The sequence below is a fragment of the Equus asinus genome, chromosome 12 (assembly GCF_041296235.1).
Source record: "Equus asinus isolate D_3611 breed Donkey chromosome 12, EquAss-T2T_v2, whole genome shotgun sequence".
NCBI classification, from domain to species: domain Eukaryota; kingdom Metazoa; phylum Chordata; class Mammalia; order Perissodactyla; family Equidae; genus Equus; species Equus asinus.
This window is the reverse complement of record NC_091801.1, coordinates 84103219-84127433: the sequence shown is the minus strand read 5'-3', so window position 1 is coordinate 84127433 and position 24215 is coordinate 84103219. Positions and strand designations below refer to the sequence as shown.

Below are 24215 nucleotides of genomic sequence, written 5' to 3'. Positions count from 1 at the left end.
CTGAAAAGCTACAAGCAAGGGTTTTTATTGGGGGTCTTAGGTGGAAGGAGGGGGAGCATGTGCCCTTGGGGCTGAAGTTCTAAGAGTGCTCCGCACAGGGACGGCTGTCTCTTCTACGCGTCACGCATAGTGGATTTTAGTCTTTGACCTCTGAAGTTTACAGTCAGTCATTTCAGCTCCTCGATGTTCCTGTAAGGTGCTTAGGCAGGCAGGGGGCTGTCAGCAAGTTCCTCTCTATCAGCGTCCTCCTGCTGTTCTGCAAGGCGGGCTCAGGAACCTTGGCTATTTTGTTTCCCATGTTAACCTTGAGGGTACAAAGCACAGTTTCCCCCTAATCCAGGGTGATTTTAACTCCTTCACCCTCAGTTTCAATATGATAGAAAGTCAAAGTGAAAAACATAACTGTGGAGTTTCAGAAGAGACATACCCTAAATTAAATATTAAACGTGTGGAAATTGGTGAAAGAAACCTCAACTAAATTCGAGTCTGGGGGGCCTGTTGGGGGTGCTATCATCAATTACGCCCAACTGGAAGAGACAGATGCTTGTATCTTTGACAGGAAGTAAAACTACTCTACTACTGAAGGAAGATTTCTCTCCCCACCCAGAAACAGCCCAGCCAATGGGAAACACCACAGCTCAGCCAATAAGAAACCATGCAGCTCAGCCAATGAGAAATGCTTCAGCTCAGCCAATGAGAAACACTGCAGCTCAGCCAATGAGAAACACTGCAGCTCAGCCAATGAGAAATGCCACAGCTTGGCCAATGAGATACGCCTCAGCTCAGCCAACGAGAAGACGTTGCTGCCCTGAACTGTTACTTTCCCATAATAGATTAAAGGAACAGCATCTCCCTCTCCCCTTTTGCTCTAAAAAAGCGGCACCCAGCCTCTGTTTTCCGGGTTTGCCTGTGGTTCGCCATAGCATGCACATCCCAAATTGCAATTCTTTTGGCTATTCCCTAATAAACTCAGTTTGAGGGTAAAATAACAGGCGAATTGGCTTTTTTAAGTTGACAAACTAGAAAAAAGATACACTCTGTATGAGGAAACTTGTCTGTGTCACTATCAGCTCTGTGTGGAGAAAAAAATATGAAGAGAAATTTCTCCTGAGAATTTAGAAACTCTCATTTGACTTTGGAGTTTGAATTTCCCCTACTGGCTTATTCCAATAAACTCAAAGTCAAGAACAGAAAGGAAAGTGGTCAAGGATTGGTTTCACCCTGTAGACACCTGGAAATTGAAGGAAAACCCTCTCTGAAGGAATATACCCTCACCTCAGAAGTCATAGAATCCTGCAAGTATGACTTCAGCAAATATCCTCCAAAAAATCAAAATTTACAAAGGACACAAGAAAACAAGAAATAACGAAGAAGTAGACTACCAAAGGTTTCCAACACGAGAAACAATAGATACAGAACACAAAATAAGTTTGCTCAGAGAAATAACAGAGCATTGAAAACATGAGGAAAGAACGAGATACTATCAGAAAACATTAGGTGCACTTAACACACTCAAAAAAAAAAACACTAAAGAGGACATCTGGAAATGACTGCTATAACTGTTGAATATAAAAGCTTGAGGAAGGAATTAAATAGCATCACACCCAAGTGAAGAGAGAAGAAGAAACTGAAATTTGAGCTGAACAAATTATTCCAATGCAACCCAGAGACAAAAAGAGGTGGGAAGTACAAAGGAATGACTAGAAGACATGGAGAGTAGACAGAGACAGTCTAACATAAAAATAAGCAGAATTCCAGAGGAAGAAAACAGAGAGAATGGAGCACAGGAAATATTCAAAGAAAGAGCAATGGATGATTTTCCATAACTGGTGAAAGGCATGAATACTCAGATCAAGGAATCACAACCGACCTGTACTTAGACACAGTCAGAGAAAAACTTCAGGATTTCAAAGCCAGGAAAAAATTTTAAAAGCTGCCAGAGAGAAAAGACATATCTAAAAAAGAACAGCAATTACTCTTTGTGCAGACCTCAATTCAACACAGAAGGCAGAGAAAGGCATTAATATCTACAAAATGTTGAAAGTAACCAGAAATTAGTGTGGAGTTGAATCCCTACATAAAGGCATTTTCTGATCAACAAAAATTGAAATTTTTTACCACTGATAAATCATTAATAGGAACTCCAAAAAGACATTCTTTAAGAGGAGTGAAAATAATTCCAGACAGAAAGATGGAAAAGGAATCGCAAACAAAGCAATGTATTTATTTATTTATTTTAATTGAGGTAACATTGGTTTATAACATTATAGAAATTTGAGGTGTACACCATCTTTTCATTTCTGTGCGGATTCCATCGTGTTCACTACCCAAAGACTGTTAGCAGCTGTCACCACAAGCTCATGCCCTGTAACGCCTTTCACCCCCCCTCCTCCTTCTTCCCCCTCAGTAACCACCAATCTATTCTTCGTGTCTACACGTTGGTTTGTTCTTCTTGTTGTTTTTTATCTTCCACATATGAGCGAAATCATACAGGATTTGGCTTTCTCTGTCTAACTTATTTTGCTCAGCATAATGCCCTCAAAGTCTACCCCTGTTGTTGCAAATGGCAAGATTTTATCTTTTTATGGCTGAATAGTATTCCACTGTATATATATACATACATATATATATATACACACACACACAAACACACCACATCTTCTGTATCCATTCATCTGTTGATGGGCTCCTAGGTCATTTCCAAGTCTTGGCTGTTGTGAATAATGCTGCAATGAACATGGGGGTGCATATATCTTTTCCACTTAGTGTTTTCATGTCCTTTTGATAAACACCCAGAAATGGAATAGTTGGGTCATATGGTAGTTCTAGTCTTCATTTTTTGAGGACTCTCCATACTGTTTCCATAGTGGCCACACCAGTTTACATTCACGCCAGCAGTGTATAAGTGTCCCCTCTTCTCCACATCCTCTCCAACACTTGTTATTTCTTGTCTTTTTAATCATAGCCGTGGGTGTTAAGGGTGTCAGGTGATATCTCCCTGTAGTTTTGATTTGCATTTCCCTAATAATTCATGATAAAGAAATGTATTAATATGTGCTTTTATGGACTGAATTGTGTCCCCCCAAATTCATATGTTGACCTACTAATCCCCAATGTGGCCATACTTGGAGTAAGAAAGGAACTAAGATTAAACGAGGTCATAAGGGTGGGGCCCTAGTCCAAAAGAATTAAGATCCTTAGAAGATGAGAACCAGAGAGCTCTCTGTCTCTCTGCCATGTGATGACACAGCCAGAAGGCGGCCAGCTGCAAGACAGGAATTGGTCCCTCACCAGAAATGGAATCCAGCGGCACCTTGATCTTGGACTTCCAGCGTCCAGAACTGTGAGAATAAATGTCTGTTGTGTGAGCCGCCCGCTATATGATGTTGTGCGTCGTGACAACCTGAGCCGACTAAGACATGTGGACAAATCAAAACAAATATTGACTAGAGAGCACAGCAGTAATAACTTCTTCTCTGAGAGGTTCAATAAGAAGGAGACTACTGGATACAAATGCATAAAGAGGCAGGAGGGAGGTGAGTCAAGTCGACGTGTTCTCCGGGTTTTGTAGAGTTCCTGAAGAGGTTAGAGAGATTGATAGAATTTAGACATAAAGAGTCAATGCCAAGATGATAGAAATGGAGCTTTTAGCCTCTCCCTCTGTATAGAAAAAGAAGTCAGTATCAAGTGAAAGCAGAGAGGAGACATCAAAAGTACTAAATAGTTGCTGGTGGAAATACATCTGCATGCCTTAGCAACCACAGTAAACGAAATCATCAGCTCAAAGACAGGTTATCAGACTGAACTTTTTGTTTTAATCCAGAAAAAGACCCACTCGAAACATAAGACTACAGAAAAATTGGGATCATAAAAAATGGAAGAATATATAGAGGACTTAGACTATTAATAATAGACAAACAGACTTAAGGCAAAAATCACTAACAGGCACACATGACAAAATATTCACCTCACCTGGAAAAAACTTTTGGACAATTTAAAACTCATATGTATCTAATAGAAGGGTTTCAAAATACATACAGTAAACAGTGTTCGAACTACAAGGAGAAACTGAGAAAACCAGCCCCATAGTGCCATATTTAAACACATTTCTCCCAATAATTCACAGACCTGAAGGCAAAAGCCTATAAAAATATTTAATAACACAACTAAGGAGACTGATTTAATACACGTATCTTGTACCTCTTACCCAACAATTACAGATTAGGCATTCTTCTGAAAAACAAGACACCATAATGGAAATTTTTAAGTATTTTAAACTGAACAGTTAACAGACGTCTTCACAGAAAAAACAAAACATTGGGATGAAGCTAGACCAGCATCCATGGGGAAACTTATAAGCATAAAAACTTAAATGCTTAGAAGAGAATAGGAAAATTAATGGATCAAACATTCAACTTCAAAAGTTAGAAATTAGTAATAAGAAAATAATAAAGTGGCAGAAATTAATTAAATAAAACTCGAGGAATCGATAGAAAGGATCAAGAGCTGGATTAACAGTAGACCAGACAAAGTCAAAGAGAGGAGTTTTGGGAAAGAAGAGCAGTAGGTAGAAAACATCAGACTGAAAACAATACACCTCTGCAAGAATGGGAGGTTTAGCAAAGAGGTGGGTATCTAAGCAAACTGAAAGGTCACATGTACTTGGCATGCAGATGTGAGTACTGACCTCATTTCTTTACCAACTCCATAGAACACTCTTTGCATCTAACTTTGCAGTCCCTCCAAGCAGAGGCTGGATTCATTTCCCTGAACTTGACTTTGGGCTCAATTATGTGGCTCGCTTTGGGCAATGAGATGTTAGCGGATGCGACACACACGAAGCTTTGAAGTGAGCTTGTGTGGTTGGGATTGCTTTCTTACGTCTCTGCCATCATCATGAGGAGAAGATGCTCACTAGCCCACTGTAGCAGGAGGAGAAGGAGCAGCACATGTAGCTGACTCATCCCAGCTGACCCAAGATCTGGAGGGAGGAGCAGAGCCACCCGGTCCACCCACAGACACATGGGTGATGATGAGCAGTGCCGTAGGTCGGTGTGCTTTGGAGGGGCTGGTCATGCAGCAGTAGCTGATGCAATGTGGGTTCACTAAGGGTAAGAGAAAGAGCGAGGGACAGAAACAACATTTCAAGATATAGAAGCTAATAATTTTCCAAAACTGATGGAAGATATCAACCCGCAGATTTAAGAAACTCTTAAGAAATTGAAGCAAGCTAAAGAAAAATCATACCTAGGCACATCATAGTAAAATAGCTGAAAACCAAGGATAAAGAGAAAATCTTAAAAGCAGACAGAGAAAATAGATGCAATTCTTAAGGGGGCAACAATAGGACTAATAACTGAGTTCCAAAAAGAGACAGAAGCATAGAAGACAGAAGACAGTGGAAGAAAATAATGGATCTACAACTTCACACACAGCAAAAATATCCTTCAAAATTCAAAGGTAAAGACAAATTCAAAGAAACAAAATCTCAGAGAATTTACGACCAGCAGACCACACTAAGAGAAATACGGGAGGTAGAAGAAAAAGGATCTCAAGCATAAGAAAGGAAACACAGGAAAGAAAAGGAAAGCATAAATGTGGGTCAATATAGACGAATATCAATTGTATAAAACAATAATAATGAGGTCTTTGCGATTTTAATATGAGGATAAAAGAATTATATGGCATAGTTAATACAATGATACAGTGTAAAGACTTATTTGCAATAGGAGTAGCCCAGAAGGTGGCGGAGAGAGAAAGAGTTAAGTATTGTAAAGTCCAAGTGCTGTCCTGAGAGGTGGCAAAACGAAAAGGAAGCATTGCTAAGTTCCAGAAACTTTATTTATGGATAATGAAGCTTGAATTTCATGTAATTTTCACGCAAGATTCCTTTTCTCCCCCCTCTAATATTTAAATATGTAGAAGACCATGCTCAGCTCACAGGTCCTATAAAAACAAGCAGCTGGAGTGGCCTTCAGGTTGTAGGTGGCAACCCCTACATAAGGAAAACAGCAACGAGGTGAGGGAGCTTCCATCCCTGGGGCTGGAGTTAAACAGTGAAGAGGTTAGAATTATTACAACTCCATAAGCTCCAAGGAGTGGACTGCCCCATGCAGCTGGTACAAAGACCCTGAAGAGACGTGTCTCCGGGAGGAGGGGCCGGGTGGACCCAGACCCTGCGGAGGGGTGTCTCTGGCCGGGGTCTCTGGGCTGGAGGAGGGGCCGGGTTGACCCAGACCCTGCGGAGGGGTGTCTCTGGCCGGGGTCTCCGAGTTGGGGCGCGATGAAGGTGGTCTACGACGCCGGAAAGACGCCAAGCGGCTCAGCAGCTGCGCAGAGAAGCACCCCCGCCGCCCGGAGGGCGGAGCCCCACCGCCCGGGCACTGCGCGCGCCCGGAAGCAGCGAGGGCAACCCGGAAGCAAACCGGAAGGAGCGCGTCCCTCCCTCCCCCAGCCCCGCCCGCTCCCTCTCGCGCCCCTAGCGGCGGAGTCTCGCATGGCGGCCCCCGCAACGCCGAAATGGGGTCTGCAGAACTGGGTCCAGGGTCGGAGCCCGGCTGTGCGGGCAGGTGGAGCTGTCAAGCGCTTAGTAATTGGCACACCATGCAAAGAGTAAACAAAAGAAGTCTGGTAGAACTTCTAATATCAGACAAAGGTGATGCCAATTCAAGAAGCATTACTCTAATGGAGATCTTTTCATAACTGCAAAAGGGTAAATCCGACAGGCTGATATAATTCTAAATTTGTATGCATCTATTAACATAGCCTCAAAATATATAAAGCGAACATTAACAGAAACAACAGGTCAAGTGGTAGATTTCAGTATATTTCTCTCTGTGTATGATAGAATAAGCCAGCAAATTAATAAAGATACAGAATTTTTGAACATTATGGTTAACAATCTTAGCCTAATAACATATATAGAGCAGTGCATCCAACAACTGAAAAATCAATCTTTTCAAGTAGACACAGAACAGTTACCAAATTTTTGTCCATAGGCTGGGTATAAAGCAATCCTCAACTATTTCAATGGATTGAAATCATCTGGGGTGTGTTTTTTGACCATAGTGACACTAAATAAGAGGCTAATAACAAATTTAAATATCCCAAATGTTTGGAAATTAAGCAATAAATTTCCAAATATCCCAACACTAAAAAAAAATCACAATGGAAATTATAAAACATTTATATTAAATTATTATGTGTATGTGACATATTATTACTTGTGATATGGTGCTAAAGCCATGCTTATAAAGAGAAATTTGTGATCTAAAATCATATATTAATGGGAGAAGTCTGAAAGTCAGAAATCTGAGTATCGATTTTAAGAAATTAGAAAAAGCATAACAAACCTAAAGGAAGTAGAAAGAAACTGTCAACTTTAAAATAAATAAAATAGCCAGTTATTTTACCAACAAAATGAGCTAACTCAGGACATGCAAACTATGGTTAATCATAGGCAAGTCCAGAGAACAAAGGAGGGGAGCTGCTTTTATAGAAAAGGAGGGTTGGGGAGGGGCTGCACTAAAGGAGAGTCCACTGGAGGAGAGTGAGAGTTCAGAGTGGTGATGGCTCCTCATTGGCTGAGCTGTGGCGTTTTCCGTTGGCTAGGACTGTTGTTGAGCAAGAAGAAAATCTTCCTCCTGCTGGAATGGTAAACCAGTAGGCAGTTTCCTGTTGGAGATGCAAGGTACATCTCTCCCTGTTTGTGGTAATTGAGGATGAGCGGTAGGGCATGAGAGCTCCCCCTATAGGCTTTCCAACTTTAATTTTAGTTGACGTTTCCTTTATTAATTTTCACAAAACAGAAACTAATGAAATAGAAAATGCACAAAAGAATCAACAAGATCAAAAGTCATTTTTTTAAAAAACTAATAAAATTGATAAATCCCTAGAAGGAATGATCATACTGAGAGAAGACACAAATTATCAATACCAGGAATGAAAAAAAATGACATGTATACAGATTCCATAAATATTAAAAAGATACTATCTAGGGCTAGGCAAAGAGTTCTTAGAGTTGATACCAAAACCACAGTTCATAAAAGGAACAATAGATAAACTGGACTTCATCAAAATTGAAAACTTTTGCTCTGGTAAAGATTCGTTAAGAGGATGAAAAGACAAGCTACAGACTGGGAGAAAATATTTGCAAGCCACATATCTGACAAAGAAGTATCATCTAAATATATAAGGAACTCGCAAAAGCCAACAGTTAAAAAAAGAAAATCCAGTTAGAAAATGAGCCAGAACCCATGAACAGACATTTCACCAACAAGCAAATATGAGTGGCAAATATGAGCATGTGAAAAGATGTTCAACATCATTATCCTTTATGAAATGCAAATTAGAGTCACAAGGAGATATCACTGCATGCCTATCAGAAGGGCTAAAATAAAAAATAATGACCACGCAAAATGCTGACAAGGATGCAGAGAAACTGGATGATTCACACATTGCTAGTGAGAATGTAAAATGGTACAGCCACAATGGAAAACAGCTTGGTAGTTCTTATAAGCTTCAACATGCAACTACCATATGACCTAGCAATTGTACCCTTGAGTGCTTATCCCAGAGAAATGAAGATGTGTGTTCACACAGAAAAACCTATGCATGAATGTTTATAGCAGCTTCATTCATAATAGCCAACAACTGGAAACAACCTAGATGCCCTTCAATGGGCAAGTAGTTAAACAAACTGTGGTCCATCCACATCATGGAATACTTCTCAGCAATAAAAAGGAACGAACTATTGATACATACAACAGTCTGGATGAATCTCAAGGAACCATCCAGAAACCCAGAACTTGTTTTGGGGAGTCCTCATAGTAGGACCCTCTGAGGATGAGAAGGCAGCCATTTCTGTGCTGTGATCACAGAGGATGGTGGGTAACAATCCTGATGGGTGAGAATCCTAGCTGGCTCGAGGACCACAGGGCTTGCCTCCAGGTTACCTAATCCCCCCCAGGCTTTCCTCTGCCTTTCTCCCACATCACTTTCTCTCTCTACACATCTTTTCTTCCCTTTTTCCCAGCTTCCCCTCACTCTCTGCCTCTCCTCCCTCTTCCCCCACGGGAATGACAGCAGTGATGTGCTCATGGGAGCCAATTTTTCAATTTTCAGGAATTTTGGGAGACTTCGTTAAGGACAGTCATTATTTAAAGTTAAATTATATCAACTTACAATTAAACAAATTATATTAAAACAAAGGCAATACTCAAAACTTACCACTTCTGATTATTTTATCATCGTCTATTCTCTTAAGGTTATTTTTGTCCATCGTATGTTTACGGTGGAAATGCTGTGTAATGGTGAGATACTCTGCATATCTTCCCAGCTCCACATTCAGTGATGTTACAGTGGGAGCAAGAAATCAGCTGTGATGGAAGGATTTACACCACAGAAATCGGCAAATGCAAAATAAGGTCTTGATTTATCGTTTTGTTTATTATTTAGACTTAAAAAAATGAAAGAGAAAATGCTAATAATGCAGAATTGTGTTGTCTGTAGCTGTTACAGTGTCAATAACACAAAATTTTGAGGAAATATTCTCTCAGAATTTGAAAAATATTATCTATTCTGCAAGGATTCACTTACATCATTGAGGGATGATGTTCACCATTCCAAAATCCGCCATCTTTGCTGTTTCACTCTTCTCTGACTCTTTAATACAAACACAAATACAATCAGCACTCACATCAGAACGGATGCTTCACTGTGGATGCAAGAAAAGTCAACAAAGGCATTCTGGGAGAATCAGTCGGCCATGTGGAATTTACAATTAAGAGTATTGTGTATTTCATCGTTACTTGTAAATTGCCACTACACATCCTTTATGTGATTACAACCCGTAGTAACTTTATGTACGTATACAGATGTCTCATTTTTCTGTGAGCTGCTTGTTAAACACTTTCCAGCACACCCCGAGTGGTGCTGGTTTCCCCCTCTGCCCTCGTGTCTCTACTTTCCTCTTCTTTTCCCCTTTCTCTCTCTCACTATCCCCTCTACATTATCTCTTTTTGTTTTAACTGGCCTCTACCCTCCTAACCCTTGACCCAACAGTCCTTCCAATTAATGCATTAAGGTCACAATCTTCATGACGTTTCCACTCTCCTCAGGGGTCAGGATGCCTTGCAGCCCTCCCACGCCCCCCCCCCCCGAGGATTCTGGGCTCCGTGAGCAACACAGGGCCCTCTGGGTGGCAGGTCCCAAGCTGGGCACTGCAGGCACAGGAAGGCCCTTCCTTTCCACAGAGTGGACCCAGTGGAGGTGCACACAGGACAGCATGGGGTGGAGGATGACATGAGGGATGGGCTCCTGAAGTCATGGAGTTGTGCCCACAGAAAATCCACTCGGCTTTTCCCTCATGGGCTGAGAGGACACCTAAGCTGTTCTGCGCAGAGCTTTGGGGACAGAGAGCTTCTGGGCCGCACTGGGGACACGAGCTCCTTCAAAGCCTCCCCTGCTGGCACCCTCCACACTGGGGAAGGACAGGTGGTCATCCTGCACCCACTCGGCCATTTCAGCCCCCACCAAGACCCTTTCCTACTTGGCAAAGGGGCATGAGCTCAAGGTCTGACCCAGCAGAGAAGGCCCAGGGGCCCCGAGCAGCATGGCCTCTGCTGACCCCTGCTCTCCTCAGTCCAGGGGGCAGGGTGGCCCTGGAGCCACCATGCCCCACGCCTTGCCAGTGGCTTCACTCTCTGGAACTGAGAAGCTTTCTGAGGTCCCTTCACCCGCTGCACAGGACCCTCCCAGACCCCTCTGCAACCTGTCCCCTCTCCCAGCTGTGTCTTCTCAGATGACTCGAGGTAAGCACCACCCTTGGGAGTCCCCAAAGTCACCCCCTCCTCTACACCATCAACGTTGTTGTCTATTTCTGGCTGCGCTTTGGTCCAAGGACTCTGCCAAACATTTTCCACACACGGTCCTTTGATTCTCAGGACACCCTGGGGAGGAGAACCATTACCATCATCTCACTGACAAAGCGTTTAAGGCTATGGAAGGAGAAGGCCACCCAGACAAGACTGAATCAACCGGTCTGCGGACCCCGAAGCCGGGGCCTCCCTGACACAGTGCCGCCACTGCGGGGAAGGGACCCAAGCCACCTCTGGGCTCCTGGACCTCGCGCTCTGCTCTCCCATCCTGCCCCCCCCAACCCCCTGCAGGAAGGCCCCCTTCCCCCACCCCCACCTGCCCATGCTGTTTCCACCAGCTGTGAAGGAGAAAGACAGGAGGGGAGACAGGGCACGGTCACGCCGCTAAGTGACACCATGACCAAGTCCGAGGCTGGACCGAGCCTGGTGCAGTCAGGACTGGTGCACACGCGTGTGTGTGTGATGTGTGAGATTGTGTCAGTGTGAGTGTATGTGAGAGCATGTGAGAACGTGTGTATGTGCTTGTGTGTAAGACTGTGTGTGAGTGGGGGGAGTGTGTGTATGCAAATGTGTGAGTGTGTGCACGCATGTGTGATATTTCATGAGCATGCGTGGGTGAGTGTGACAGGAGAAGCAGTGCAGTGCAGAGGGGGATAGGGTGGGGGCTGGAATTGGGATGGGACAGCCCCCCAGGTGTGAAGTGCTTGGAGCATACTTGGTGTGAGTTCACGCCAGGCGCCAAGACACGATATTGTGTGTAAGGATTATTGGGGAGATGCCGGGAGGAAATGGGAGGAAGCAGGAGCAGCCCAGCCTCTCCAAGTGCAGGCAGCGGGGGAGGGAGGATGCTCCTGGAGGCCCCAGAGCCATTGTGAGATGTTGGCCAGGCCCAAGTTGCCCCTTTGAGGAGTTCCCAGTTCTTGGCTGGAGCATCAGCCCACTCTGCTTCCTGTGGCTTGAAGGAGTCCGAGAGTTCGTCACCTAGACTGCAGGAGTGGGTGCTGGTGGTGAAGTTATAGGCTCAGGTCCACGCCCATCCTCTGCCCAGCTTTGGGCAGCAACTCTGCCCGCCACATTTCTGCTTTGCCAGGAGATGGTGCTAGAGGGAGCTGGACACTGGAGAGCAAGAGCGTGCCTGTGACATTCCATCCCTTGGTACTGCATTAAACAGGATAACGGAGCATGAAATTCCATGGCCAGGCTCTGCCCAGGGTGTGCCAAAATTTCCATGACGCGTTGCTGGAACAGAACCCAAGGGCCCTATGCTCAGAGAGGGAGCCACTCCCACGCAGATGTTCCCTAAGACGGCTTGCCCATTCCCCTTGGCCCCTGCTCTGGCTGGTGAGCTTCTACTCACCCTTCCTGGCCCACCTCCAGAGCCCCTCCTCTGGAGACCTGGCTGTGAGGCCCCACCCATGGCTCAGCCCCAACCTGCAGGGGAGGGCAGGCTGGGCTGTCACAGGTGGGCCCTGCAGGATGTTGGCAGCTGGGACACCCTTGTTTATCCAGTTTGCCACCTTCTTGCTCCTAGAAAATACTAGCTGCCCACGCTCAGGAACACGGGCGTTCCTACATCCTGGCTCCTTGCTGCCCAGACAAGTTGGAAGTGGAGCAGCTGGCCCACCCAGGGACCCGGAGTGAATTAACCCTGTCCTCCTTCTCCCAAGTTCCTCCTCTTAAAGGAGCCAGGGAGGCTCAAGGAGAGGCCAGCTGCGACGTGTCCCAGCCAGCAGCTCATTGTGCTGCTGTGTGCACACTCAGAACCCCAGACCCTGAGACTGGGATCCCTCAGTCTCGGTGGTCAGTATAGAGCACTTGAAACTGAGTATAGAGAAGCTGATTGTCTCCCTGCTAAAGGAAAACAGAAGGCAGCAGCGCCAAGGCACGGCGGCCAGGCTCTGAATGGGAAGGAAGGGAGGGAAGAGGCAAGACTAACCAAGGGCAGGTGCCAGAACAACTCAGAACACCAAACTTCCTGCTCATAAGAGAGCTTAAAGAGTCCAGCCAGCCTGATCCCTCCGCTGCTGTTTAAGCCCTTCATGAGGCAGTCTGCCCCCAGAAACTGGACCGTCTTAGCTTCCCCCACACTCTGGCCATAGGTCCAAAGACTAAAACTGCTGCCAATCTCTATGGCCGGGGCCAGTCAGGGCTCAGAGTGTGACCAGGGTCAGGGCTCAGTATGTGACCATGATCAGGGTTCCGAGTGTGACCAGGATCAGGGCTCAGGTTGTGACCAGGATCAGGGCTCAGAGTGTGAGCAGGATCAGGGTTCAGTGTGTGACCAGGGTTAGGACTCTGCCTGTGATCAGGGTCAGGGCACAGGAGCCCCCCTCTTCTAGCTCCTATCAGACAGCGATGGGCCTGAGTTGAAATTGTGGGTCCTCCCCCTCCCTCCCCAGCCCAGGAGGGAGGGAGAGGAAGAAGTAGGGAGGGAGGGGAGGGCTGAGAGGAGAGAAGCGAAGGAGGGAGGGGGAGTCTGGAGCAGAACTTGGCCTCTGATTCACGTGGAGGTCTTGGGGTTCCTAATGGAGTCAAGGTCTCTTCCTGGAGGGTGGGATCGAGCTCCCCTTGGCTGGAGGTTCCATGCTAGGGGTCTGGTAAAGGGCTTCTCTGCTGCTCCAGTTTCCTCCCCTGCCCTGTACACCTGTGGGACGGGGGCCCTGTGCCACTGGGGAGTGGATTCCAATGCCAGGCTGGGGAGGCCACCTGTTAATTGTGACCTAGAGTGGGAGTCTGGGCCTTAATTGGAGAACACCCAGCTTGTAAAAGAGTGAGTTTCAGGTGCTTGATTAGCCTTATGAGGGGCAGTTCCACCCCCTCCTCCAGCCCCTGGAAGCTGGCAACTCGCCAGCTGCATTCCTCTGCTCATCCCCACCCCAGCACAGGGCAGCCCCTCCCCTCCTGCCCTCCCCATGAGAGGGATGGCTCCACAAAGAGGTGGGCCCCTGCCCCACAGGGCTGCAGAATCTTTGCCCCTGAAAGGATTCACGAAGATCAGTATTTCTCAGATTGCCCTACTAGAGGAGAAAAAGCTCTTACGGATCCCCAAGAACAGAGACCCCAATCTGAGAAATGCTGTACACACTGGGTACAATCCACCGACTCTGCCTGTGGGAGAGTTTGGGGATCCATCACCCCGCCTCAACCTGCTCCTCCACATGGGTTCCTCCCCTGCTTGCAAGTCTCCCCACCGCTCACCTCTGCTTCAAAATGCAGCGCACCTGGTCCCTTCTCCAGGCTGCGGCCGCTGGCACCGGTAGAACCAGGCTGCACACAAGGCCCCCGTGGGTGTTACCCGACTGATCTCAGTGAATGCGGGTCCCCCACCCCCCCACACTCAACCTCTCATCCCTACGCCCCAGCACCAAGGGCCCAAGCCTGGCACTGAGTAGGGATCAGCGACACCTGAACAAATGATTGTCCATTACCTGGCGCAGGGGTGCCCAGAGCCCCAGGCTCTTCCCCTCCCACTTGGGAGTGCCTCTGCTGCACATTCACACATGCACAGAGGCCTGGACAGGGTTACCCAGGTTTTGAGGGTGGGAGAAGAGCCTGGTCACAGTTAGAGCCACCCAAGATGGCCACAGCAGCTTGCATGTGCAGGAGGGGCTCCCCTTCCCAGAAACCCAGGCAGGGCCCTGCCAGGAGAGCTGGAGAGTGCTTCTGGCCCCAGGGCAGGCATCTGGCTCTCCCTGCTGGCCTCTGAGCTAGGTCTGGGCCAGCCCACTGCCTGGCCCTCCAAACAGGGCACCAGTCTTGTGGCAGCAATCTGCGCGCTAACGCACCCTTCCCAACTGTGTGCCCCTCTCAGCAGAGTGAGGAACTTTCTGAGGCCTGTGCTAAGGACTAGCGTGGAGTCTGGGAAGGCATCCAGGCCTCAGAGTCCAATTTTTGTCCCAGGACAGCTCCAAAGAGGGCTGGGCTTTGGGCCAGGGAAGCCAGGGGCTGCTGGGTGAGGCCTGGCTCATTGTCACGGCCCATGGCCACAGGATGTCACCAAGCTTTAGGGGAGATGGAGTGGGAGAGGTGGAATGGGAGGGGTGGGTAAATGAAGTGGAGTGGATGGTGTGGGAGGAGCTGAATGGAGTAGAGTGCATGAAGTAGACAGGACAGAGTGGAGTGGATGGAATGGAGTGGATGGAGTGGATAGACTGGAATGGATGGAGTAGATGGAGTTGAAAAATTAGAGTGGATGAAGTGAATGGAATGAGCGGTGTGGACAAAGTGGAGTGGATGGAGTAGAGTGGAAGGAGTATGGTAGATGGAGTAGGGTGGAGTAGAGTGGATGGAATATGGAGTGGATGGAGTAGATGGTGTAGATGGAGTGGAGTGGTTGGAGTTGAATAAAGCAGAGTGGGTGAAGTGAATGGAATGAATGGCATGGATGAAGTGGAGTGGCTGGAGTAGATGGTGTAGATGGAGTGGAGTGGGTGGAGTGGATGGTGTGGATGGAGTTGAATGGAGTAGAGTGCATGGAGTGGACACCAAGGTTTGCTCAGCCAGCCTCCCTCCCATCTCAGCACCCAGACATGCACAGATTTCAAGGGAAGTGATGAGAGCTCTGGTTTCTCACTGCCTTTCATTGAGCCCTGTAAGTGGGTTCCTAGTAAGGGTGGGCCCACCCTTACTTTTGGGTGCTGGGGCAAATGGAGGCCCATACTCCATATGGCCAAAAACATCAAACTTCTAAAAGAAGCTAGAAAACCATTAAACTAAAATATCATTGACAAATATGCCACCAAAACAAACAGGACAGTCTAGTGTGAATTTAGATTCTAGGCTCCTTGGCGCTCGTGCTAGGAGGTGGCTGCACAGAGAGAGCCCGCCTAAGCCTCAGACCAGACCCACCTTACATTGCAAGGGCCCCACATACAAGCAGGTGACCCCCACAATGTAGCAGCTCCACCTCCACCCCCCACCAACAACCAGCCTTTGCCACCCTTGGGCCAAGGGATGAGCACCCAGCAGCTCACCCCAACCTGTGAGTGGACAGAGAAGAAGCCATGGGTGCAGGCTCCAGGCGGGCAGGTCTAGGGCACAGGCCAGGGCAGGGAGTCTAAGAGTGCTCTAGACAAAGTTGATTCCTCCTGGGAGAAAAAGGAGGGAAGGGTGTCCTTGGCGAGGGCCCGGAGGTGTGTGAGCATCCACCCTGAGGCTGAGGGGAGGGAAGGGAGGCTGGAGGAGACGGAAGAGGCAGGGGAGGCAGAGTCACACAGAGAGTGGGCACAAGTGGGCTCTTGGCAGGCCACAGGGTCAAGGTTGGCAGTGGCTGTGGTCACCGGAAAGGAGACTGCAGCCACCAGAAAAGAGAGGCCGATGGCCCTGGGAGGGGATGGAGGAGAGACACCAGGAGGCGTGGGCTCCCAACCCTTAGCCTCTGGAATCCCAGCCAGACCCAAAACAGGACCAGGCGGCAGCTCACTGTGAGCAGGCCATTTCCTGCATCTCTCCAGGGCACACTTGTCACCCCAGTCCCGCAAGCCTGGCCTGGAGACGGATGGGCAGTGCTTCAGCGCCGACTGGAACACCCAGGGTGCCCCTCTGGCTCCGCCTGGCCCTGCTGTGCTGGCCCGGCGCATCGCAGCACCCGCACCTCCAGGAGATGCTCGGATTACAGAGTCTCAGGGCCCATTTTACCAGACCCCCGGGTGACCTGTGTGCTCACTGAAGACAGACGTGCTGGTCCAAAGCCAGCTTCCACTCTGCAGTGCCTCAGTTTCCTCGCTAAAATGGGTTTGGTGCCTCCTGCCTGCCCTGGCCCAGGGAAGAGGTGCAGGAGATGGCGCTGTGCTTCCTCAGAAGAGCTCTCGGCAGGGTCATGACCCCAGAGCCCTGGGCAGGGAGTGTCCCCCAGACCCCAGGGCAGGGTCGTGACCCCCAGACCCCCAAGAGTGGGCTGTCACCCACAGACCACCCTGCCCCTGCCTCCTTCCTTCTCCCCAGTCCACCCTGGGGCCTCATGATAACTGCAGGGACAGGAAGGCCAAAGGCTCAGGACAGAGGGACAGGCAGAGAATGGGCACAGGTGACCTTCCAAGAGACCTCGGGGCCCCTAGGGATGGGGCAAAAGGAAGTCTAGGCAGCATGAGTCAGACTGGCCTGCTGTCCCAAGCTCATCTCCAGCTAAATTACTAGGTCTGACCCCAGCCGGGAAGCCAGCTGTATAAAGGCACCTGGCACCCGCTGCTCCCCGTCCCAGCTGGTAGATGCCCCACGATGAGGCTGCTCCTGGTGTTTCTGCTTCTGGCTGTTCTGTGCACTGACCTGGGTAAGGGACGCCGACCTGGGTGGGAGGGATGGGGACAGACATGTGCTGGACAGGGCTGGCTCCCATTGGAGGGGTCTGTGGGGTCAGCCTGGATTTGGGGGCTGCAGGGAGTAGTGGGGGAGGCCCTTGTGGCTGCTCCCTGACCAGCCAGACGTGGAGACCTTTGTGTCCTTTTGGGCACAGTTCCTGGTATACCCGGTTCTCGTGGGGTAGAAGAGCCGTGTGAGAGGCCAGGGCTGCAGAGCCCTGGGCTGGGCAGTAGGACCTGGGCTCCGGCTGGGGTGACCAATCATCCTGTTTTCCTGGGATGAAGGGGATTCCTGGGAGGCAGGCCTCTCAGCACTGAAACCTGGAAAATGAGCTGGTCGGCCCCTTCCAGCCGCAGCTCTGCCCCTGCCTGAAGACCTGGCTGTGTGACAGTGAATAAGAGCATCTCCTGCTTTGGGGGCCACCGGAAATGGCGGGGGGGGGTACAGCCTGTGATTATCAGCTGAATAATTATCATCAGAGATAATTAACCCCATCAGCTTCCCCTGAGCGTGGGGTGGGGTGGGGTGGAGCCTCTAACTGTCTGGGGAAGCCCCACGGGGTGGGACCCGAAGCTGGAAGGAGGCACCTTGGGGATCAGTCCCAGCTTCGGGAGGCTGGAAGGACAGATGGAGGGGACATTTGGGCAAGGGTATGAGGCTGGCTCCAGGAACAGGGCAGAGGAGAGGAGCAGCAGGAGGGAGTAGATGCTAGGGAGGTCCCAGCGAGGCCCTGCTGGGGTGGGGGGGGGGGGCGGGTGGCACCCCCTTGTTGGGGCCAAGCTGCGACAGAGGAGGGGGTGGGGCCTGGCCTGTTTCTGTCCTGGGGCTTAGGTTTTCTGGGAGGCTCATGCCAGGACAGCACCTCCTAGAAGTCAGCCACTGCTCCCAGGACCTAAGAAGTATTAACCCACTAATTCTCAGCACAGCCCAAGGGCATAGGGACCATCCATGCCCCTGTGGGGGAAACCGAGGAACTGCAAAGTTCTTCCTCAGAGGAACCTAGGAGTATCTCCCCACTCCCAGCACCCACGACTTAGCTGCAGACAGGGCAATGAGGAATAGCCAGGGGTCACCCCCACACAGAGAGGCTTATTCTTCTGGGGGGGTTCCAGAACCCTGAACTGGCAAGCATGATCCTGAGCCAAGGGGGAGTGAGGGGGCTTTGGGGATCTGAGCTTGACCTCCTGCTCGCCCGTGATTCAGCCACAAATGCCCCTTCTCTATGCAGGGGAAAGGGCTTCGACATCATGACCCATGTGTGGAAGGTACCACCACCACCCCATTCCACAGGCACCAGCTCTGAAGTCAGAGCCGCCATGCCTTGCTCAGGGCACGCCTACAGGACACCCCCATAGGGCACCCCTCCAAGGGCGCCCCTCCCAGGAATCCCCTTCCTGGGGCACCCCCACAAGCACTCCCTTGCAGGGCATCCCCACAGCCCCCACAGCCCAGGTAAGGTGCTCCCGGCTTGCCCACCTGACCCCTCATAGCTCCTGGGTCCTCACAGCCTGGTCCCAGCTGGCCTGGCCTCCGCCAAGCTGCACTTTCTGCATCCATCTGTCCGGCTCAGCTCCAGGGCCACCCACTCCAGGAAGCCTTCCCAGATGGTCCCCGCCCTCTATTAAGACTGTATTCCTCTCAGCCAGGTGTCCACAAAGTGTCCATTGACCCTCTGCTCCATCACGCTCGGGGTTACACATTGTACCTCGGTCGTCCACCCCTGGCTGGCCTGCAGGGTCTCCAGGCCAGGAGCCTTGTCCTGGTCCCCCGTTGTTGGGACCTGAGGCCCATCATAGCACACAGGTGCTGGCCGGGACCAGGGCCTTTTGCTGCAGATTCCCCATCACTCGGCCTGGGAGTGGGGGTCACTGGCTGGCCCCTGGCAGTGAGGGGCAGAGCCATTCCTTCTTGTTAACTCAACAGCCCTTAGCACCTGCTGTGTGCAAGGTCCTCAGAGCCACAGCCACCCTCTGGTCCAGGCGGCAGTCCCAGGCTGGGAGCCCCCAGCGGAGGAGGGTGGGGCAGGAGCCAAGCGCCTCGCGTCATTTCATCCTGCAGCAAGGCTGAACAGCCCTGGCTTCTATCAGTCCCACCTTATAGGTGAGGACACTGCAGCTCACAGAGGGACAGGGATGGTGAGAAGAAGACCCAGATCACCTCCAAAGTCGACCCCCTTTGTATTGCATCATGCTGCCCCATGCCCTCCTCCATCCCACTGGGGTTGGGGGAGCCAGCCTACAGACACCCATGCCCCAACCTACACCCTCACTCCTGCTGATGTGCGGCATTCACACGCACAGGGCCACAGAGGTGGTGTGGGGGCACATCAGAGTCACCACCACCAAGCCCCTGCCCCTCGGCCCATCCCCCCAGGCCGCCCACCAGGATGACCGCTGGAGGCCCCAGCCCAGACGGAGCACAAGCCTGTGCTTCCTCCCTCCCAGCCTGGGCCCTGCACTGCCACATCTGCCGCAGCCCAGGAACGGCAAGCCTCTGGTGGAATGTGCTGATGGACAAGTCTTGTGTGGTTACGTGGGTGAAGGTGTCTGCTCGCCTGCCCCACCGCCATGTGCCCGGCCCTCACAGCTCCACCCAGCCAGAAGCCGGCCCACGGCCCCCACCCTACCCTGGTCCAGACCCCTGGGGACACCACCGCCCTCCAGCAGGAACCCCATCATGTGGCCCACCCCCAGGCTGTAGGTGGCAGGGACTGATGTGTCCCATGTGAATACTCAGATGCAGAGGCAGAGGGTCAGGGATAAGAACCTCTGCCAGCAAGCCTGCAACACTGTCAGAGCAAGGTGGGAAAGCGGACTCCACAGTGTCAGTGAGAGCGAGTCCACATTAAAGATCCGGGAGGCAGGGAGCAGGTGGTATGCGCATTTGGCAAGACATGAACACAGAGGGAGGCTGAGGCCGACAGACCTGGCCTGGCCATGCACTTCCCCAGCTCCCTGCCGCAGACACACTGCAGGATGGCAACTCTGTCCTCTCTCTGCACCTGGAACTCCGCCTCCCCCTGCCCGTACCTGGAACCTGCCTCCTCCGGTTCCCCTCCAGGTCGGCCTCCCCAGCTCCCCCCTACTCCTTCCTTTGGCCTCCCAGGACCACTTCTGTGGGTCTAGTTCATCTTAGAGCCACCACAGGTTGAGCCGGGGCCCAGAGCTCTTGAGTAGGGCCCAATGGTGACAGTGACAGGCAGGGTCAGGGTGCCGGCGGGGCTACGGAGGTCACATTGTGGGGATCTGAGCAGAGTGAGGAGGTGAGGGTGCTGTCGCCACTGCCACTGAAAGAGGAGGTGTGATATGGTGAGGGGAGTCCTGCACAGCCCTGTGCGTCCCAGAGACCCTGCGCAGGCAGCAACGCTCATTCCCACGGCAGGATGAGGAGGCTGCTGCCACATGGGGTGGGGATGGGAGCCCGGAGGTGTGAATGCCCGCTGGCTCCCTGTGCCATCCTGGGAGATGGGCATGGAGGGGGCTGTGCAGCCTCTGGTCTCAGATCCACTGGTCAGCTGCCAGCAACTCTGGGCCTCAGCTTCTGTGGATCCGCCAGTGGGGGACAGGGAGGGGGGGTGCCTGAGAACACCTCCCCTGCTGCAGTCCTCATGGCAGAGGCGGCAGTCTTACCTGTAACCAAGGCAGACACACAGCCCTGCAGAGCCCCAGGCCCGGGGCGTTAGGCCATCCCCCGGTTCTGTCCTCCAACAGCCCCCGCTGAATATCCTCTTTCTCAGCCGAGAAGCCTGGAGCTCAGAGCCCGCCCAGCAAGGCGGTGGCCAAGCTGGGTAACTGTCCGCACACGCTCCCCAGCAGTAACTCAGAGGCAGGCTGGCAAATGCAGCCCTCCATAAACACACAGCTCCTTACTTAAATAACAGCTCCCAGCAGCGACCAATCATCGCGTTTAACTGAAGAACTCGCTAGGGGGACGAGAGGTAAAGAAACGCACTGTCTGGTGTCCTGCCCGGCGCTGTCTCCGGCTCGGGGAGGAGGGTACGTCCACAGAGGTGGCTTCCTGAGGGCTTGGGAACTGTCACCCACCCTGGCGAGTCCGAGGCCCCTCACAGGGACCCCTGCTGGCCTCTGACCCTCTCCTCAAGTGGACACAGCTCCGATCTCAGGAGCTGGCAGCTCTGTCCCTGTGCTTTGCCAGAAGGGGCTGTGTCTTCCCTTCCTGGCACTGCAGCTCTAAACACCGCTGCTCACTAAACACAACGGAAAACTGACAAGGACTCAAGGCCGTCGCAACACTACTCATAAACTAACCCATCTAAGGCCCAGACTATTGCAGAGGTCCATTCTCTTATTACCCACATCTTCTGGACGAGGAAATTGAGGCAGAGAGATGAGGTACCTGGGGACAGACACCCCAGCCCCACTCCCGGCTTCTGGGCCAGCTGTGAAGGAGTCCCCTTCCATCAGGGTCCTGGCTTCAAGCACGTTCTGAGTGGTACGGGTTGAGGGAAGCAATTTGCATTTACCCAGCACCCTGGGTTCCGAGCAGCCTGCACCCAGCATGTCAGGGGCCCTCTTCAGCTGTCCCCATGGCACAGTTGCCAAAACCGAGCCAGTGAGCGAGTCTAGCACAGAAGAAGGCGTCTTGCCGGTGGCCCCAGTCCACGGGCCCTGCTTGCTCCCCAGGGGCCCCTGCTGGGCCCTGCCTCCCCGCACTGGAGATGGGTGGGCAGCAGCCTCCCTCGGCAAGTTCAGTTCCCCTTACAGGACGTGGTGTTGTAAAAGCAACTGTGCGGGCCGCTGTGCCCTGCAATCCCTCAGCCACCATTTCCTAAGATTCTCCGGTCCCAGAAAGGGACGAGGGGTGAGCGCGGGGCCTGGTACTTCCTCTGGACCCTGAAACCCAGAGCAGAGAAGCGCTCACAGATACCTGTCAGAAGGAGCTGAGTGCAGACAGACTGTGCATGGGGAGACACTGAGTCACTCCCCCGCCCCCGACCTGTCACAGAGGAGCCTGGCTGGAGGGGGAGAAAGGACTCCTCAGACCCACAGGCACCAAAGAAGGAGGCCCCGCCAACAGCGGAAGGCTCTTTAGGACACGCACATGCAAGTTCCTAGGAGCCCCGGAAGTGGGCTGTGCCCATGGTGCTGACGGTGCTGGGCTGCAGGGCCTCCTGAGGGCCAGCTGGGTGGGTGGCGCAGGGAGCACGCCACCTATAGGCCCTCGCCCCTCTCTCCACAGCCAAGCCCAGCGGCATCCTGGTCATGAAGTCCTGCACCCCGACGTGCCCCAACAGCACTGTGTCCTCGGATGGCTGCTCTGTCTCCGTCTCCTGCTGCCAGGGCAACCAGTGCAACCACAGTGGAGCTGCGAGCCTGGCTGGTGGCCATGGAGCCCTGTGGGTCGGCGCGTCCATCAGCCTGCTGTGGGCGCTGCTCCAGGCGGCCTGGTGAGCGCAGCTACCACGGGCCAGCCCTGGATCTGGCCTGTCCCCTCCCAGCCTGGACTCAGGCTGCAGGGGTCTGTCTCCAGCCTGCGAAGCTCCCAGCACAGCCCCAGCCTGGCAGGAAGAGCCCTGTCTCACTTGTCACTCCTCTCTGCTTCCCCCAGGCCACATCCGCGCCCTCAGCCTCCTACCCCAGGGAGGGACGCTCCCCACCTGCCTCAGGGAACCCACCAATGTGGAAAGCCAGGGGGGCATGTCTCCCCCAGGCCTGTACCTCCGAGGGACCCTCAGCTGTCTCCTGGGGTCCTGGGGTCCCCCCTGGCCATCCGGGAGTAGGAAGAGCACTCCAATTCTCCCCAGCACCCTCCACCCCTTTTCAGGGCCTTCTGCCAGGGATTCCTTCCCATCAAGCCCTGCCTCGAAGGAGACCCCTGTGCCCCATGGCCACGGGGCCCCTGGGCCTCCTCCTGTGCCTGGAGCCGCCCGTGCAGGAGGAGGCGGGTTGAGGGTTTGGGTGTTGGGTCTCCCAGGCTTTCTATTCACTCCACCAACCACTCCTGTGCTCCCTCATTCATTCATTCATTCATTCATTCATCCGTTGGCCCATGCACTTATTCCCTCCTTCACTCACATTCATTCATCACAAACCCATGGGGCTTCCTTGGAGCCAGGTGCCCCTTGGAGCCAGGACCTGCCTCCCAGGCTGTCACTAGGGGCTCAGTGTGTGACCAGTGCCCGAAGTCCAGGGATGGGACAGGGAGTCCAGAAGGCCACCAGCACCCCTGCCACCCCCTGCCAGCTGAAGGCAGGCCTTTCCAATGGACCCCTGGCTGCTGGCTGCAGGGTGGACCAAGTCACCTAGGGGACCAGTGTCGGGTGTCGGGATTGGAGGGGGTGTCCATTCTCACAAGGCATGGGTGCCATCCTACCTCCCCCAGGGGCACCCTCTGCCAGCCCACCTCCCAGGATCTCTGAGAGGAGAATAAAGCTGCACGTCCTCCTTGTCCTCATTCTCTGAGATGTCGAATCTGTGGGGTTTTCCTGTCCTGGTCCTCCTGAGTGGAAGCCCCCTGGACCCCAGGGGCAGGCAGGGGCACTGTGCAGAGCGGGGTGGAGCTCTCAGCGCACAAGCTTGGGTGGAGGGGAGCCTGCTTTCCCCTTGGCTGAGAAGCCAGCATCTATTCCAACCTCCTGGCCAGGGTGGCAGAAACATGCTTTCAGTAAATCCCAAGTTGGGGGCTCACAGGGGTCCTCTGAGGAGTCCCTCTGAGCCTTGGCGTCGCCCAGCATATGTACTCAGCCCCACAATGCGTCCCAGCACTCCCCACTGTCCTGCATGCCCGTTGGGGCACAGACTGGCTCCCGGGCTCTTCCTGGGGGGCAAGGCCAGAGGCCCCTCAACTCTCCAGGAGCTTTCCTCCCTGCACCTCTGCCTGGGGCCCCTCCGCAGTAACCCACCCAGGTCCTCGCGCCCATGGCACCCACGGGGTCTCCCAGCCTGCAGGGGTCCTCCCCTGGCCCCCTGCCTCCTCCCTGCTCTTTCGAGTCCTTTCCCTGATGCCTCCACCCTTCCCTTCAAAACTCTAACGGAGGAAGACACAGCCTCTCCCTTTCCCCACCTCTCTGTCCCTCACATC

General features: G+C 52.2%; 1 protein-coding gene and 1 long non-coding RNA gene across 2 annotated transcripts; one reads left to right on the top strand and one right to left on the bottom strand.

Annotated features, from left to right (window-relative positions):
- Positions 1-6806: 6806 nt before the first annotated feature.
- LOC123290297 (uncharacterized) lies at positions 6807-21086 on the bottom strand. The gene is made up of 3 exons (XR_006534706.2): positions 20804-21086; positions 9598-9663; positions 6807-7702 (listed from the first exon to the last, which is right to left on the bottom strand). It is a non-coding gene; the product is annotated as an uncharacterized lncRNA (long non-coding RNA).
- LOC106827549 (lymphocyte antigen 6E-like) lies at positions 16965-23583 on the top strand. The gene is made up of 2 exons (XM_014835454.3): positions 16965-17145; positions 22374-23583. The coding sequence occupies exons 1-2, from the start codon at positions 17094-17096 to the stop codon at positions 22583-22585; spliced, it is 264 nt and encodes an 87-aa protein (XP_014690940.1). The 5' UTR covers positions 16965-17093; the 3' UTR covers positions 22586-23583.
- The last annotated feature ends 632 nt before the right edge of the window (positions 23584-24215 follow it).